Here is an 18534-nt window from a genome sequence, read left to right on the forward strand (position 1 = left end):
ATGATTAATGATGTTGAGCATTCTTTCGTGTGTTTGTTAGCATTCTGTATATCTTCTTTGGAGAAATGTCTATTTAGGTCTTCTGCCCATTTTTGGATGGGGTTGTTTGTTTTTTTGTTATTGAGCTGCATGAGCTGCTTGTAAATTTTGGAGATTAATCCTTTGTCAGTTGCTTCATTTGCAAATGTTTTCTCCCATTCTGAGGGTTGTCTTTTGGTCTTGGTTATGGTTTCCTTTGCTGTGCAAAAGCTTTGAAGTTTCATTAGGTCCCATTTGTTTATTTTTGTTTTTATTTCCATTACTCTAGGAGGTGGGTCAGAAAGGATCTTGCTGTGATTTATGTCATAGAGTGTGTTCTTCCTATGTTTTCTTCTAAGAGTTTGATAGTTTCTGGCCTTACATTTAGGTCTTTAATCCATTTTGAGCTTATTTTTGTGTATGGTGTTAGGGAGTGATCTAATCTCATACTTTTACATGTACCTGTCCAGTTTTCCCAGCACCATTTATTGAAGAGGCTGTCCTTTCTCCACTGTACATTCCTGCCTCCTTTATCAAAGATAAGGTGTCCATATGTGCGTGGGTTTATCTCTGGGCTTTCTATCCTGTTCCACTGATCTATCTTTCTGTTTTTGTGCCAGTACCATACTGTCTTGATTACTGTTGCTTTGTAATATAGTCTGAAGTCAGGGAGCCTATTCCTCCAGCTCCTTTTTTCGTTCTAAAGATTGCTTTGGCTATTCGGGGTCTTTTTGTGTTTCCATACAAATTGCGAAATTTTTTGTTCTAGTTCTGTGAAAAATGCCAGTGGTAGTTTGATAGGGATTGCATTGAATCTGTAGATTGCTTTGGGTAGTAGAGTCATTTTCACAATGTTGATTCTTCCCATCCAAGAACATGGTATATCTCTCCATCTATTTGTATCATCTTTAATTTCTTTCATCAGTGTCTTATAATTTTCTGCATACAGGTCTTTCGTATCCTTAGGTAGGTTTATTCCTAGATATTTTATTCTTTTTGTTGCAATGGTAAATGGGAGTGTTTTCTTGATTTCACTTTCAGATTTTTCATCATTAGTATATAGGAATGCCATAGATTTCTGTGCATTAATTTTGTATCCTGCTACTTTACCAAATTCCTTGATTAGCTCTAGTAGTTTTCTGGTAGCATCTTTAGGATTCTCTATGTATAGTATCATGTCATCTGCAAACAGTGACAGCTTTACTTCTTCTTTTCCGATTTGGATTCCTTTTATTTCCTTTTCTTCTCTGATTGCTGTGGCTAAAACTTCCAAAACTATGTTGAATAAGAGTGGTGAGAGTGGGCAACCTTGTCTTGTTCCTGATCTTAGTGGAAATGCTTTCAGTTTTTCACCATTGAGGATGATGTTTGCTGTGGGCTTGTCATATATGGCTTTTATTATGTTTAGGAAAGTTCCCTCTATGCCTACTTTCTGGAGGGTTTTTATCATAAATGGGTGTTGAATTTTGTCGAAAGCTTTCTCTGCATCTATTGAGATGATCATATGGTTTTTCTCCTTCAGTTTGTTAATATAGTTTATCACATTGATAGATTTGCGTATATTGAAGAATCCTTGCATTCCTGGAATAAAACCCCACTTGATCATGGTGTATGATCCTTTTAATGTGCTGTTGGATTCTGTTTGCTAGTATTTTGTTGAGGATTTTTGCATCTATGTTCATCAGTGATATTGGCCTGTAGTTTTCTTCTTTGTGACATCCTTGTCTGGTTTTGGTATCAAGGTGATGGTGGCTTCGTAGAAGGAATTTGGGAGTGTTCCTCCCTCTGCTATATTTTGGAAGAGTTTGAGAAGGATAGGTGTTAGCTCTTCTCTAAACGTTTGATAGAATTCACCTGTGAAGCCATCTGGTCCTGGGCTTTTGTTTGTTGGAAGGTTTTTAATCACAGTTTCAATTTCAGTGCTTGTGATTGGTCTGTTCATATTTTCTATTTCTTCCTGATTCAGTCTTGGCAGGTTGTGCATTTCTAAGAATTTGTCCATTTCTTCCAGATTGTCCATTTTATTGGCATAGAGTTGCTTGTAGTAATCTCTCATGATTTTTTTTATTTCTGCAGTGTCAGTTGTTACTTCTCCTTTTTCATTTCTAATTCTATTGATTTGAGTCTTCTCCCTTTTTTTCTTGATGAGTCTGGCTAGTGGTTTATCTATTTTGTCTATCTTCTCAAAGAACCAGCTTTTAGTTTTATTGATCTTTGCTATTGTTTCCTTCATTTCTTTTTCATTTATTTCTGATCTGATTTTTATGATTTCTTTCCTTCTGCTAGCTTTGGGGTTTTTTTGTTCTTCTTTCTCTAATTGCTTGAGGTGCAAGGTTAGGTTGTTTATTCGAGATGTTTCCTGCTTCTTAAGGTGGGCTTGTATTGCTATAAACTTCCCCCTTAGAACTGCTTTTGCTGCATCCCACAGGTTTTGGGTCGTTGTGTGTCTCCATTGTCATTTGTTTCTAGGTATTTTTTTATTTCCTCTTTGATTTCTTCAGTGATCACTTCATTATTAAGTAGTGTATTGTTTAGCCTCCATGTGTTTGTATTTTTTACAGATCTTTTCCTGTAATTGATATCTAGTCTCATGGCGTTGTGGTCGGAAAAGATACTTGATACAATTTCAGTTTTCTTAAATTTACCAAGGCTTGATTTGTGACCCAAGATATGATCTATCCTGGAGAATGTTCCATGAGCACTTGAGAAAAATGTGTATTCTGTTGTTTTTGGATGGAGTGTCCTATAAATATCAATTAAGTCCATCTTGTTTAATGTATCATTTAAAGCTTGTGTTTCCTTATTTATTTTCATTTTGGATGATCTGTCCATGGGTGAAAGTGGGGTGTTAAAGTCCCCTACTATGAATGTGTTACTGTTGATCTCCCTTTTATGGTTGTTAGTATTTGCCTTATGTATTGAGGTGCTCCTATGTTGGGTGCATAAATATTTACAATTGTTATATCTTCTTCTTGGATCGATCCCTTGATCATTATGTAGTGTCCTTCTTTGTCCCTTTTAATAGTCCTTATTTTAAAGTCTATTTTGTCTGATATGAGAATTGCTACTCCAGCTTTCTTTTGTTTCCATTTGCATGGAATATCTTTTTCCATCCCCTTACTTTCAGTCTGTATGTGTCTCTAGTTCTGAAGTGGGTCTCTTGTAGACAGCATATATAAGGGTCTTGTTTTTGTATCCATTCAGCCAATCTGTGTCTTTTGGTGGGAGCATTTAGTCCATTTACATTTAAGGTAATTATCGATATGTATTGTTCCTATTTCCATTTTATATATTGTTTTGGGTTCGCTACTATAGGTCATTTCCTTCTCTTGTGTTTCGTGTCTAGAGAAGTTCCTTTAGCATTTGTTGTAAAGCTGGTTTGGTGGTGCTGAACTCTCTCAGCTTTTGCTTGTCTGTAAAGGTTTTAATTTCTCCATCAAATGTGAATGAGATCCTTGCTGGGTAGAGTAGTCTTGGTTGCAGGCTATTCTCCTTCATCACTTTCAGTATGTCCTGCCACTCCCTTCTGGCTTGTAGGGTTTTCTGCTGAGAGATCAGCTGTTAACCTTATGGGGATTCCCTTGTGTGTTATTTGTTGTTTTTCCCTTGCTGCTTTTAATATGCTTTCTTTGTATTTAATTTTTGACAGTTTGATTAATATGTGTCTTGGCGTGTTTCTCCTTGTATTTATCCTGTATGGGACCCTCTGTGCTTCCTGGACTTGATTAACTATTTCCTTTCCCATATTAGGGAAGTTTTCAACTATAATCTCTTCAAATATTTTCTCAGTCCCTTTCTTTCTTTCTTCTTCTTCTGGAACCCCTATAATTCGAATGTTGGTGCGTTTCATGTTGTCCCAGAGGTCTCTGAGACTGTCCTCAGTTCTTTTCATTCTTTTTTCTTTATTCTGCTCTGCAGTAGGTTATTTCCACTACTTTATCTTCCAGGTCACTTATCCGTTCTTCTGCCTCAGTGTATTCTGCTATTGATCCTATCTAGAGTGATTTTAATTTCATTTATTGCATTGTTCATCGTTGCTTGTTTCATCTTTAGTTCTTGTAGGTCCTTGTTAACTGTTTCTTGCATTTTGTCCATTCTACTTCCAAGATTTCGGATCATCCTTACTATCATTATTCTGAATTCTTTTTCAGGTAGATTGCCTATTTCCTCTTCATTTGTTAGGTCTGGTGGGTTTTTATCTTGCTCCTTCATCTGCTGTGTGTTTTTCTGTCTTCTCATTTTGCTTATCTTACTGTGTTTGGGGTCTCCTTTTTGCAGGCTGCACATTCGTAGTTCCCGTTGTTTTTGATGTCTGTCTCCAGTGGCTAAGGTTGTTTCAGTGGGTTGTGTAGGCTTCCTGGTGGAGGGGACTAGTGCCTGTGTTGTGCTGGATGAGGCTGGATCTTGTCTCTCTAGTGGGCAGGTTCACGTCTGGTGGTGTGTTTTGGGGTGTCTGTGGCCTTATTATGATTTTAGGCAGCCTCTCTGCTAATGGGTGGGGTTGTGTTCCTGTTTTGCTAGTTGTTTGGCATAGGTTGTCCAGCACTGTGGCTTGCTGGTCGTTGAGTGAAGCTGGGTGCTGGTGTTAAGATGGAGGTCTCTGGGATATTTCCACCGTTTAATATTATGTGGAGCTGGGAGGTCTCTTGTTGACCAGTGTCCTGAAGTTGGCTCTCCTACCTCAGAGGCAGAGCCTTGACTCCTGGCTGGAGCACCAAGAGCCTTTCATCCACACAGCTCAGAATAAAAGGGAGAAAAAGTAGGGAGAATTAGTTGAAGTATGAGTAAAGAAAGAAGGAAAGGAGGAAAGGAAGGAAGGAAGAAAGAAGCAAAGAAGGAAAGGAGGGAGGGAGGGAGGGAGGGAGGAAGGAAGAAGGAGGGAAAGAAGGAAAAAAGACAGAAAGAAAGATGATACAGTAAAAATAAAATAAAGTATAATATAGTTATTGAATTAAAAAATATTTAGAAAAAAAAAAAAAAAGGGACGGATAGAACCTTAGGACAAATGTTGGAAGCAAAGCTATACAGAGAAAATCTTACACAGAAGCATACACATACACCTTCACAAAAAGAGGTAAAGGGGGAAAAATCATAAATCCTGCTCCCTGAGACCACCTCCTCAATTTGGGGTTATTCGTTGTCTAAAGGAGGGAAGGAAGGAAGGAAAGAAAGAAAGAACGAAGGTAAAGTATAATAAAGTTATTACAATTAAACTTAATTATTAAGAAAAAGAATTTTTAAAAAAAAGTCATGGACGGATAGAGCCCTAGGACAAATGGTGGAAGCAAGAGTATACAGACAGGATCTCACACAGAAGCATACACGTACACATTCACAAAAAGAGGAAAAGGGAAAAAATCATAGATCTCGCTCCTAAATTCCACCTCTTCAATTTGGGATCATTCCTTGTCTATTCAGGTATTCCACAGATGCAGGGTATATCAAGTTGATTGTGGAGCTTTAATCCGCTGCTTCTGTGGCTGCTGGGAGAGATTTCCCTTTCTCTTCTTTGTTCTCACAGCTCACAGGAGCTCAGCTTTGGATTTGGCCCTGCCTCTGCGTGTAGGTCGCTGGAGGGCGTCTGTTTTTTCGCTCAGACAGGACGGGGTTAAAGGAGCCGCTGATTCGGGGCCTCCGGCTCACTCAGGCCGGGGGTTGGGGGATGGGGGTAGGAGGGGCACTACGTGCGGGGCGGGCCTGCGGCTGCAGAGGCAGCGTGACGTTGCGGCAGAGGCCGGCGTGATGTTGCACCAGCCTGAGCCCCGCCGTGCGTAGTCCCGGGGAAGTTGTCCCTGGATCCCGGGAACCTGGCAGTGGCGGGCTGCACAGGCTCCGCGGAAGAGGGGTGTGGAGAGTGACCTGTGCTCGCACACAGGCCCCTTGGTGGCGGCAGCAGCAGCCTTAGCGTCTCCCGCCCGTCTCTGGGGTCCGCGGTTTTAGCCGCGGTTCGCGCCCGTCTCTGGGGTTTGCGCTTTCAGCCGCGGCTCGCGCCCGTCTCGGGGGCTCGTGCCCTCAGCCGCGGCTCGCGCCCGTCTCTGGGGTTCGCGCTTTTAGCCGCGGCTCGCGCCCGTCTCTGGAGTTCCTTTAAGCAGCGCTCTTAAACCCCTCTCCTCGCGCACCAGGAAACAAAGAGGGAAGAAAAAGTCTCTTGCCTCTTCGGCCGGTGCAGGCTTTTTCCCGAACTCCCTCCCGGCTAGTCGTGGTGCACTAACCCCTTCAGGCTATGTTCAAGCCGCCAACCCCAGTCCTCTCCCTGAGCTCCGTCCAAAAGCAAAACCCGAGCCTCAGCTCGCAGCCCCGCCCGCCCCGGCGGGTGAGCAGACAAGCCTCTCGGGTTGGTGAGTGCCGGTCGGCACCGATCGTCTGTGCAGGAATCTCCCCGCTTTGCCCTCCGCACCCGTCGCTGTGCACTACTCCGCGGTCCCGAAACTCCCCTCTCTGCCTCCCGCAGTCTCCGCCCGCGGAGGGGCTTCCTAGTGTGTGGAAACTTTTCCTCCTTCACAGCTCCCTCCCACTGGTGCAGGTGCCGTCCTTATTCTTTTGTCTCTGTTTTTTCTTTTGCCCTACCCAGTTACGTGGGGAGTTTCTTGCCTTTTGGGAGGTCTGAGGTCTTCTGCCAGCCTTCAGTAGGAGTTCTGTAGGAGTTGTTCCACGTGTGGATGTATTTCTGGTGTATCCGTGGGGAGGAAGGCGATCTCCGCGTCTTACTCTTCCGCCATCTTCAAGGTCCCCCCCTATTATGGTTTCTTGAATAAGAAAGTTGTATGGTAAAAAGAGAAATCAGATAACATAGATACAGATTAATGGAGACAGGAGGGGAAATCCTGGAGAATGGAAAACCAGGTAAGAGGACCTTCTTTGCTCTCATGCCCTTCATAGTAACTGGTGATGAAAATATGAATGGACTGTGCTTGTATTACAGAAAGGAAATGGGCTGTATGTGCGATGTTGCCAAGAACTTTAATGTTGATGCTTAATAACTGAAGAGAGAAATCAGAAGTCAAAATGTGTGCTCTCTTGAGCCCCAGGGACTGGCTGACCAGTAGTGTCAGTGATGGAACTAGGGACATTTGCCTTGGACATTAAATGATTGATTTCACCTTGGATATCTTAAGTTCCAAAAGACAACAGGGTGCCCAGATTGTGATGTGAGCACAGAAGTAGAAGTGCAGAGCTAGAGTCAAGATGGAAAGTTGAATTTGGGAATGCAATGATGAGAACTAAAGGCTTAGCTCTTGAGAATGAATGCTTTTGATGAAGAATGTGTGTTTGAGGGTGGGGGAGGCATACATGTGCGTGCACGCGCGCACACACACACACACACACACACACACACGTATTGGGTTGGCCAAAAAGGTCATTCGGATTTTTCCATAATGATCTTTTTGGCCAACCCAGTATATTTGTCTATGAAAATATATATTCACGCACACAGAGAACCCAAGTAGAACGTACCAAAACAGCAGCTGGATTAAAGAAAAGAAAGAATTTCAGGCAGTAAATAGGGAAAGTTCTTGGGGAAATACCCTTATCATTTTACCATAAATACTACCACTAACCTTTTAGAGTGATGACTATGTATCCTAAGGTCTTTAAATATAACAGTTCATTCAGTTTCTTTCCACAACCTTTAAAATAGCAAATGCTATTGTTATCCCCAATTTATAGTTGAGGAAGTTTAGGCACAGGTAGATTAAGCAGTTTGCCCAAGATTATACCCAATTTGAAGAAGTAGAGCTGAGATTCCAATATAGGCATTGTGTTTTCAAAGCCTGAGCCCTTAACTCCCATGCCATATGGCTATAATATTCATGATGGTGTTTTAATTACAAGTCTGACTTCTGTCCTATGTAAGTTTCTTGAAAAGGAGTTAATTAATTAATAGTTTTAAAAGTTGGGTGGAAACTAGAAGGTCAGGAGATGGCTGGGCAGTGATTGGATAATCCCTTACGGCAGAAGAGACCTTGGAATTCTCTAGGGCATGACAGAGACAGGAAAGGAAGAATATACCTTTTGGCTTATTTTCTTTCTCCTCTTCTTCCATTCACCGTTTGCTGTTGAAACAGGAAATTGTCCACTTCAGAAAGAGTTATAATAATAATTTGCGGGGAAAAAATGGTATCTTTATTTTTTAGTTCCTTATATACTACAAATGTCTGTGTCCTCATTTGTATTCCAGGAACGCTAGTTTATCTAAATTGACTGCCAGCCAAATTCTTACATTAAAACTCATTATTTCCTCAACTTTCATTACAAAGTAAGAGTTAGATTCCAAAAGAGTAGGGTTTCAGAAACAGTGTCAATATCGGTATTACTGAATTCTCCTCAGCCCGGAAACCCAGTGCCTGGATTTCTCTGTGGGGAGGGTTGGGTCTTAAAGTAGGAGTTAAGGACTGAAACCCCTTCCTCTGGGCACACAAGCCTTCTTTGACAGTGGCTTTAATGAATGCTTTCCCTTGCTGGGAGAGGACTTTGCTTTCATTCTCCATGCTTTTCAGGGTTTCCCCAACCTTTCTCACATCTCCCTTGTTTGAGGAAGAGGCAGAGGAAATAGTAAGTTCCCAGCCCACCACGCTCAGTCGTACAGTATGGCAAGGAGAAGGGACAAGGCTCCTGCTTGCTGCCACAGCTATAACAGGGAAAGCTGTAGCAGTCCTTCCTTCAATGAGTAAATTAACTTAGTGCTTTTCTTGGGACCTAAAACTGTGAAGGGTTGTCATCTAATTAATCTTCCTAAAGCACAGTTCTGCTCAAGTGAACTGGCTGCTCAAAAACTTTCAATATTTTTCCATTTTAACAGGATAAAATTCTTAGCCTTACATTTATGAGCCTTCATGATTTGGGCCTCTGCTGTGTATACCTGACCTTATTTTCCAGTATTCCCCCTTTTTGTGGACAGGGAAGCTGACTTATTCCATTTTCTTCTGCAGGCCCCCGCTTGCCTGTGTCTGTGCTTACCCTGAGGGATGCCCCTCCAACTCCCCCCACCTCAGCCTGTCTCTAACATCATTAACCCCCATTACACACTGCATACAATCCTCATCTAAATGCTATCTCCACCATACAGCCTTACTGAACTCATCTGAACTCCTAGGTGATTTTAAGTTATGCAGTCATTTTATCTGTGTTCCAGATATGTATATGCATATATTGCCTTCTTTACTAAATTATTGGCAGAAATTTGTATCAAATTTAACTTTGTATCTTTCATATCACCTACACTTAACATAAGAGGAAGTTAAAACCGCACAGGGCTGAGAGGATGTATAGGTTACTTGTAATAATACGTCTTTTTACAACTTATCCTTTCTCTGTGCCCTAGTAAATAAGTGAAGGCAGAACAGGACCAGAGCTCCTGATTTTCAATCCAAGACTTACTCACCAGCAACAGTGGTTCTCCCCCATGGCTTGCACGTTGAAATAACTTGACACCACCTGTGGTGCTTTAAAAAATTCTCACCTGGGAGCCCCAAACCATAGAAATTAGAATCGTAGGAGTGCAACCCAGACATCAGTATTATTCAAATCTCCCTACACGATTCTTTGTGCAACCAAGATTGGTAATAAATACTGCACAGCACAATGGCCCCTGGACCATTCTTACGTTCCTAGGTAATTCTATTAATTTGAGAAACTTTTATTTTTTCATATCAAAAAAATTTTAAGTAGAAGCATGCTCAATGTGAGATAGTAGAATAGCATATTTTGTTTTTCTTTCAACAGTAGCTCATTTAATTGTTTAACGTTTCAGATATTTCGAAAGAAAGCAGTGGAACTTGGGGTAAAATTGCTACCTGCATTTCATACTCCCTCTGGAATACCTTGGGCATTGCTGAATATAAAAAGGTAAAGCTCTTCATTTTCGACAACATGTTTTAAGTTGACATATTCAAGATTGTGGTCTAACAAATAGACACCGGATGGATAATTACTTGAATGATGTTGGTGACTAACACCATTGGGAGTCTTGGTGCCTGTCTTTGTGTTGGAAGTTATTAGTGTTTTTCAGTGTTCCGTGGCTTTAGATGGGTTCCCATTGTGGGATCGAATGACCCCAAGAGAGTCATACACACAAGACATGATTCAAGGTTTTCACTGTTTCATGGTGATGTTGCATACTGTCTCCATAAATTCCAAGAGCATCCCATTATCTTTAAAATTGTCATCAAAGCATTTCACTTTCAAAGAAGTCAATTCCTAAGATCACTTCCCTTCAGTTAAGCTGCTGGTCAGAGATATTGCAGAGATACAACATTTAGACTAATCAGATCTCCCACACAACAAGTTGGTGTAACTGAGACTGGAGCACCTGACGCTGCTCACCCACAGTTGTAAGGAGGGAAGGGGACTGCTCCATTGGCCCAGATCAACCCATCCTTCTCATCCCATTTGGGTGGAGAACCCTGGCATGCCAAGTCCATGGCAGTGCGGCCCCAAGAAACGCCTGGGCCGAATAGGCTTTCTGGTATTCTCCCAGGAAGTAGTTTGAATTTTCATGATAGCTTGAGCATTTTGTAATAAACAATTTTATCTTAAGCTTCCTATCTTAACTCCTTCTTCTCCATAACTAATTAATTTGCATATATGTCTCTTTGTGATGATGGTGAGGATGACAATGATGACAGTCCTTTTGTCATCATAAAATATGAAAGTTTATTCTAGGTACTTTACCCATATTACCACATTTAATCCTCACAACAACTCAGTAAGGTCAGTACTGCTGTTATCTCTGTTTTACTAATCAGGGAACTTGAGTCACAGAGAGTCTAAGTCATTTGCCTAAAATCATACCATATGTAAACGGTAGAGCTAGAATATGTGCTTAGATGTTTATACACACATTGATTCATAGGCACAAGTTAAATGGCTTTCTCGTTTTAGAAATGGCAAGAGGATACACAGAGTGACTTGGCAAGATTAATGCACATTTCTTCCTAATTATTTATTTTAGTGACATTCCTTCCTAAAATTAATCATGAAAAATCATGAAATTAATTGGCTAATAAATCAGTTAAATTCATGCTTTGTTTTCATTGTATGTTATATATCTATACCTTGAAATCATGCTGTACCTGTCTATAATTTTATATATGTATGTGTGTGTGTGTGTGTGTGTGTGTGTGTGTGTGTGTGTGTTTGGGGCAGAGGCATGGGTGTTGAGGCAGTGAGGCAGGGAAAGTTCAAACCCCTGGGCCCTGTTAAACTGAGGTAGTTCTCTATGGCATAATGTGATATCTCAGGATCCATCCATTCTTCCCTTTGGACTCCTGCGGCTTTCTCTGTCAGCTTGGAGATCAATGGCATGTGCTATGCTGTCTTAAGGTGAAAGTGGGCCTATGTGCTTGGCTTGGAGGCAGCATGGTGTTGGGAGATCCATGAGGGTTTTTTTTTTTGGCTTACGTAGATCACCTGTATTGCCTTCCATATCTTCAGACTTTGTATTTATAGGTAGTATTCTGACCTAGAAACTTCTCTGTTACTTGAGATAAGATCCGGTTATGAAAACACTGTGCACATTTAACACATTTTTCCTACTTACCCTCTGAGAAGAATGATATGGGCATAATAGTACACTGAGTTAATTGGTTATCAAGAGACCTGGTTCTAGGTATTTTATAGCTATTCTAGGTTTGTCTTTAGAGCAATCATTTTAACTCTCCAGGCTTATTTGTAAACTGGAAGTTAGGCTACTTATCTAGTTTTTTCTGTACCTTTTCATGTTTATTTCACTTTGAAATTCTGATGAAACACGGCCCTCTCCTCATAAAATGCATATTCCTGAGTGCACATACTTTTACTCAGTTTCCAAAAGCTAACAGTACCATTGGAGTCCACCTAGAACCTAAGGGCCCCCCCAGGTTTAAAATACTGGAGTGAATGATCACTCTAGCCTTCTACTCTAAGATGCTGTGGAGATAGTTCTTATTGCTTCCTGGAAGGTAATGGAATTAGATAAAGGCCTCCAAAAACTAATAGAGGTGTGGGCCTACGTCTTTGCAAAAGTTCAGTTAGTTATTGTAAGGTGCTGATATCATTTAATTAATTCTAGCCTCTCTTGAAATCATCATAAGAAATTAGATGGTTTTAAAGCATATTTAACATAGCGTTTATTTTTTTACAGCCAAGAGGATTTTTTCCTTAGTTATACCTACCCTTTGTGTACAGTGGAGATATTTTTCAGTACATAAAGGAGTAGTTCTAAAGACTATTCAGTATTGAATCTGCTGTTATCTTTTTTATCTGTATCTCCTGAAAGTTTATTAACTAGGCCTTTAACTTTTTCTTAAGACCTTATTTTAGATTTACAGTATTTTACAGTATTTTACATTAGAACTTTTAATTTCAAATATTACAGGAAAGTTATTTTGGGTCAAAAATAATGTGCCATTTCATTTATGTATTCTCTGATGTTTTCATGTTAAACTAGAGGAAATTAGGTGACCATTTTACAACTGACAGGAACAGTTTTAACTTCTTCCTGGCAACCTGTATGAATTTTTTATTATATATTTTATCCACTCTCAATTCCATTTACTAAATAGCAGTGCCTTACCCAAATTTATGCAATAAACCTTGGCAAAATTAATAGTAATATCAACCCACTAAAATTCATCCTGTCCCTTTGCCCAATCAAGTACTCTGATGGAATCCTTTCTTCTTCCAGCTGTGAAACTGATTTATCATCTTGAAGAATTTTCTCTAGGGGACAAAAGCAGTGTTTCATATTTAACTGCAATAATTAGATTTCAGGATGTGCTGTTGATGTCAACCTGTACATATATGCTGTTTTCTCTGAATCTCTGTATTTTCACAGTATGGGCCAGGGGACAAGGGACAGCTGGCATGGAGCTTATTTTCTAGTTTTCTGAAGCCTGTCACCAGTAGAAGTTTCAAAGGAGATGGGGAAAAATATGTCTGGCAAAATTATATTTTAATTAACTTCTCAGAATAAGGGAGTATCTATAGATAGGAAGGATGCCCAAGAGAAAAAAGTGCTCAAGGATGCTTTTTAGAATAGCTCCGTATTCACTGTTACCTGGCTTTGAAACTCTTGGCAATAATTATGATGGGGGAGGCAAACATGCTGTCTGTAATATCATAATTCTGCTCTTGCACCCCAATTTTGAAAATAGTTATGGAGGCTACTCTTTGCCAACATCTATATGTTAACAAAAATGTGAACTTACTGGTATTATCGGTTCACATTCCTCTAGTATTCAGGTTTTTGCCTAAAGATAATTGGTTTCTTTACCTTTTCTTTGTTAAAAAAAAAAAAGCATTTATTTTAGTCCCTGCTGTGATGAAGTTTCTATGCTAGGTCCAGGTAAGATTTCCTGCTTCTTTTCACTTTATTTAAAAAGATAACAGACATGGTCTTTCTCTCAGCGTATTCATATTTACAGCCTGGTTAGTAAAGCAGAATATATATTTTGTATGTTATACACTCACTCATGTAATTGACAAATGTAAGGTAGTCTGTGCCAAGGAGAGATAATAAGTACTCACCACGTTGATTTAAAGCAAAGCAGTATTTTGAATTGGGGAGGTTTATGTATTTGGAGCCAAAACACCAATAAGCCAAATTAGATTTCAGTATTTGTGCAAACTGAGAATAGCAGAGAACCTAAATAATTTACTCATATCCTGCATTAGAAAGTCTGTCCCAAAATCTGTTCAGAAAAAAATGTTATAACTATCTCTTCTGCTCCATCTATAATAAATTCTCAATTCAAGAGATGCTATATTAAGCTATAAGTTAATTGAAATTATGAGTTGATAACAAGTGGTAATTTGACTGAACAGACACCTGGGTGTTATACACAGTACCTGATTAGAGCAACATGCTTGCTTCACCAATATGACAGTAGAATGAAGATGCGTAAGTTACCTAATACCTCTGCTAAAAGGAAAACATTGCCTAGATTTAACAGATTAGATTTTGGTAGAACTCAGTTTCTCTAATGTGAAAATGTTAAAATTTGATGTCTGATCTTGTTACTACTATTAGCAAGAGACCCTATGCATTTTTTTTCCTCCAACCTAAAGAAGAAAAATCACTTCTGTGGTTTGTAAAATCAAACATTTCACCACTTCCCTAACTCTAGGTATAATTTAAGCCTAAGTAGAATATATATACTAATTTAGGGTTTTCTAAAGTATGTTCTTAATTTAAAATAATATGGTTAATATTCCCATTACTCATTTACATCACAGAGCATATAGTCTGGGCATTCCTAGTAATTATTCTGTCTTTACTATGAGTTAGTTTTAGCTTATGCTGCTTTATCACTTGTTTCTCTTCATGTATTTCTCTGAACTGACACCTACCTGGTGGTTATATTAGGTTAGTGGATCTGTCTACAGCACGTGATTTTTTTGCACACATCAAGGAACGTGCTGGGAAGTGACTGATCTCTATTCTAGCTCTCGTTAGTAAGCAAGGAGATGAACGAACCACAACTCCCTTACCTGTTTTTATTTCCTGCTTTGTAAAGCTTTATTTACCGACTACTCTAATTATCCAATGCAAATGCATACTATGTCATTAGTTACATTGCAGTGTGTATTATTATAATTAAATTGCAAATTGCTTTACTTTATCTGAAATGGGGTCTTAATTAAGAATAGTACACAGCTTAATGTTTTCTAATAGTGAGAGATTATCCTGTATGAAGCATGTAGTATGTATATTGTAACAAACCCCCTTTTTGTGTTTTGTAATACTTTGGTGGTGTAAAATGCTTGAATATTAAATTATAGTTGATGAGTTTTAATAGACACAAAGTATGAAAGACAGTCTAATTAGGTTAAAATTTTTTAAAGTATTTTCCATATATCTCCCTGCATATTTACTTGACAGTTGAAATATAAACTTCTACATTTTTAAATTTGCTAACTATCTTTTAAAGTACCTGGTTTCAGATTTGAAAGAGGTGTATTATGTTTTAAAATGAAGCAGAATACAGTTCTGTACTTTAACATCATAAGAATAATATAAAATTTATCAAGAAACAAATCTTCTGATATGAGCAGATCAAAGTTATTTAATGATTTGCTAATATTCTAAGAAGTAAAATAGTACTTAGTTATCCTAAAAATGTTCTGTAGCAGTTATATAGCCCAAATATAAAATCAGAGCTACATCTTACAATTTATCTTTTATTTATATGTTTTATGGATCTGTTAAGAATTCAAAGATAAGTTCTACCAACTCTAGGGCTTCCCTGGTGGCGCAGTGGTTGAGAGTCCGCCTGCCAATGCAGGGGACACGGGTTCGTGCCCCGGTCCGGGAAGATCCCACATGCCGCGGAGCGGCTAGGCCCATGAGCCATGGCCGCTGAGCCTGCGCGTCCGGAGCCTATGCTCCGCAACAGGAGAGGCCACAACAGTGAGAGGCCCGCGTACCACAAAAAAAAAGTTCTACCAACTCTAGAAAAGTAAAAAAGAAGTTACAGTCTTTCCAAGTATTCTAAGCGAAACTGCTTTATGTGTTTATTTTTTCTGATTGGACTTTATTATATTGTGTTTCCCTCTTTTATCTATTTTAATTCATTTGTCTATTTATACTCTTCTGGAAATAAAAATAACCATACTTTGAGGTTTTAAAACTGACATGCACAAAATTACTAATATCAGACATCAAAATATTATTACCACAGCTAAAGCTGCTACTTATTAACATTGTCAATATAACTCTTGGCCTTGGATAATTCACTTAATTAAGTTTGTCTTCTCATAAGCAAAACTAAAATAACAACGATTGTATCTATCCTGATGACCTCATGAGGCAGTTTTGTGGAAATCTAATGAATTAATGTGTAAAAGAAGATTAATCATTGCAAAGTGCTATGAAATAAATGTAAATTGGAATTATTATTAATTTATGGTTTTGTGCTCAATATTCATTATGAAATTGTGTGTGTGTGTGTGTATAAAACAGTAAAATAGGACATAGCTAAAACTGACTTGGTTTTGATGCCTTTTTATGGTAATCTTCTGTTTTTAAGCCACTCAGTGCTTCTAATCCATTCTCAAACTCAAGTCCCATTTTCCTCTGTCAGGAAGGAAGATGGCGTTAGTAGAACCAGCTAGAAGTGTAGAGAGAATGTATCCCCATAGTCCATATAGGATCGTGGTGGCTTCATGCTCCAACATATATTATTTTTAAAATTATTTTGGAATAAGCCTATAAGATCAAAACTCAGATTCCTCTCTCAAATTATATTTATTGGTGACTTATCTCTTCTAGAAATAAGAACTGTTCAACCCATGAGGTTTAAGGAGAGTATGAGGCAATAAAATGTAATGTTATCTTCCCAAGTCCTGCATGCCAGCTAGTGCTTAATTAATATGACACAAACCTAGTCTATGAAAACGTATATATATATTCTTGCTAGAAACATCCATGTAGCCCTGTTTTCTAGTTCTTAGGCTGTCCTACTTCTATTAAGAGTCTGACTGCTGTGGTTATTATTTTCTATCAGTGATTCTTAGCCTTCCCGGTGCTTTAGAATAACTGGTGCATTTTTTAAATATCATCGCTGCCTCTCTACCCTACACTCAGTTTCATCTGGCTTGGAGTAAGGTCCTGGTATTTTTTTAAGCCTGTTCAGCCATTCCAGTATTCATTCTAGGGTTGAGAATCACTGCTATGAATCTAGTATTTTTATCCTAAGGATAGCTGCATTCTCTTCACAGTTACCTTTGAAAACTTTTCCCTCCCCATTAATTGTCAGTTTAATTCTTGCAATATAGAAATATATTAGGCAATTGGTTTGAAAATACCCAGCTTTAATAGAACAGTGGTTTCCAACCTTTTATTAGAGTATGTAAGAATTGCCTAGAGGGCTTGTTAAAACACTTATTGCTGAGCCCCTCCCACAGAGTTTCTGATTGGGCAGATTTTTGGTCAGCCTTGATAATTTGCATTTCTTACCAGATCCCAGGTGATGCAGAGGCTGATTGATGCTTCCGTTCAGGGTTCACACTTTGAGAACCATTGTAATAGAAGAAATGACTGAGGCATCCAAGCTGTTTAGATTCTTAAATCTCAGAGCTGCTCAGAGAGGCAGCCAACTCCAAACATCCATGGGGTGGAGGTGGGGGGTTAGGGGGTCTGTTTCTGTGATTAATTTATTTTTGTTAATAATTACCCAACATTTTCACTTATCCCTAAGCAGTTTGTTGCTTCTAGAAAACAGCTAATTCCAGACCTTAATTACCCAAAAAGAGTTTACATCTCCTTTTTTCCCTTGCAATATATAGTTTTTAATCCAGTAAGACTAGAAAGCAAAGTTTGGGTCATTTTAGCATACATAGAAGGAGAAAAAAGGCATTTTTAATTAAGGACTTCGGGGTGACTGTTAAAAAGAAGAGCTATTTCCATAAAGCCATTCTTGTTGCTTCAAGCAAAACGACTTTATTAATAGCAGCTGGTGACCTGTTTTGTATCTGAGGACATTCCACAGCCCATGAAAAGAGGCTAAGGTTATCCTTCCACCAGAGGAAGAGAGAACCTAAGCTTCTTCCAAATCATTTAATCCTCTCACCAAGCTACCGATCACTGCGTCCATGCCAGGCACTTAGTAGCTTGACCAAACTAAAGGCATTTATTTATTGCAAGTGGACAATAAGGATGGCAACAGTTAATTTAAATGTACTTTGTGTATAGCCTCCTTTATTAAGACTTAAGGGACAAGTAATTCTGAGCAAAGGATGCTTTGCTGTTTCTTAGTCATGCGTTGTGAGGCAGAAGGAATTTGAAGAGCCTAAGGGCAGATGAACTGTTCCCTTTCTTCCCACTCCTCTGGTCATAATTGAACTTAATACCCAGGTAAATGGGATTTTCAGTGTCCTTTGTTCTCTGGGGGAAGAAGCAGATCTAATCTGTTTCTGAACATAGGCTCTAAGAGTCCTCATAAGTTCTCCACACCACCCACTCTCTTTCTCCGTGAATCTCCATCTGCCACAGACCTCTTCTGCTGTGCTTCTGGTACGGGAGTGGTAGAAAAGTGATGTGTGAATAGAGTAAACTGGTTATTTTACTCAACTATGGATTAGATATTGAAAGATATTTTTTGTATATTTTCGTAAGGTCCTGCCTTTATGGCTCAATTACAGCAAATGAGTAATTAAAGTGCAGTAACGTATCAAAGGTGATATGTAGGCAATTGAGAGACAAACTATCCCAAGAGGATTGCTTAAAGCCGTTAAAAAACGACTTGTGGTGTGTGGGAAGTCTCTTAAGAGGCCTTCCTCACTCTTCAACTTTTGGCAGATAGATTCTTGGTACAAAATCCATGGGATTGGATTGTTAAATATGACCATGACTTTCCCCATAGCATCCCCACTGTTTAAGTGGTTAACTCACCAGGAAAATTTTGTTTAAGGACGCATAGTTATTTGAATGCAACAAACTCAAAGTGCCTTTCATCCCAAGATTTTCAAATGCACAGAACTAATGTTTTACAGATTCAGCTTTGTTCACTGTGTTCACTCATTTGGGGGCAAATCAGC

General features: G+C 39.1%; 1 protein-coding gene across 9 annotated transcripts in view; it reads left to right on the forward strand.

Annotated features, from left to right (window-relative positions):
- MAN1A1 (mannosidase alpha class 1A member 1) overlaps nt 1-18534 on the forward strand; it is a 204711-nt gene that overhangs the window by 86780 nt on the left and 99397 nt on the right. For all 9 annotated transcript variants that reach the window (XR_004352483.1, XR_004352485.1, XR_004352487.1 and 6 more), the window contains exon 6: nt 9770-9864. Coding sequence is in view for 3 of the 9 variants with exons in the window: in XM_032650906.1 (XP_032506797.1) it covers nt 9770-9864 (95 nt within the window). In the remaining 6 variants the exon portion in view is untranslated. The remainder of the gene's footprint in view (nt 1-9769; nt 9865-18534) is intronic.

This window comes from Phocoena sinus, chromosome 12 (assembly GCF_008692025.1).
Source record: "Phocoena sinus isolate mPhoSin1 chromosome 12, mPhoSin1.pri, whole genome shotgun sequence".
Taxonomy (NCBI): domain Eukaryota; kingdom Metazoa; phylum Chordata; class Mammalia; order Artiodactyla; family Phocoenidae; genus Phocoena; species Phocoena sinus.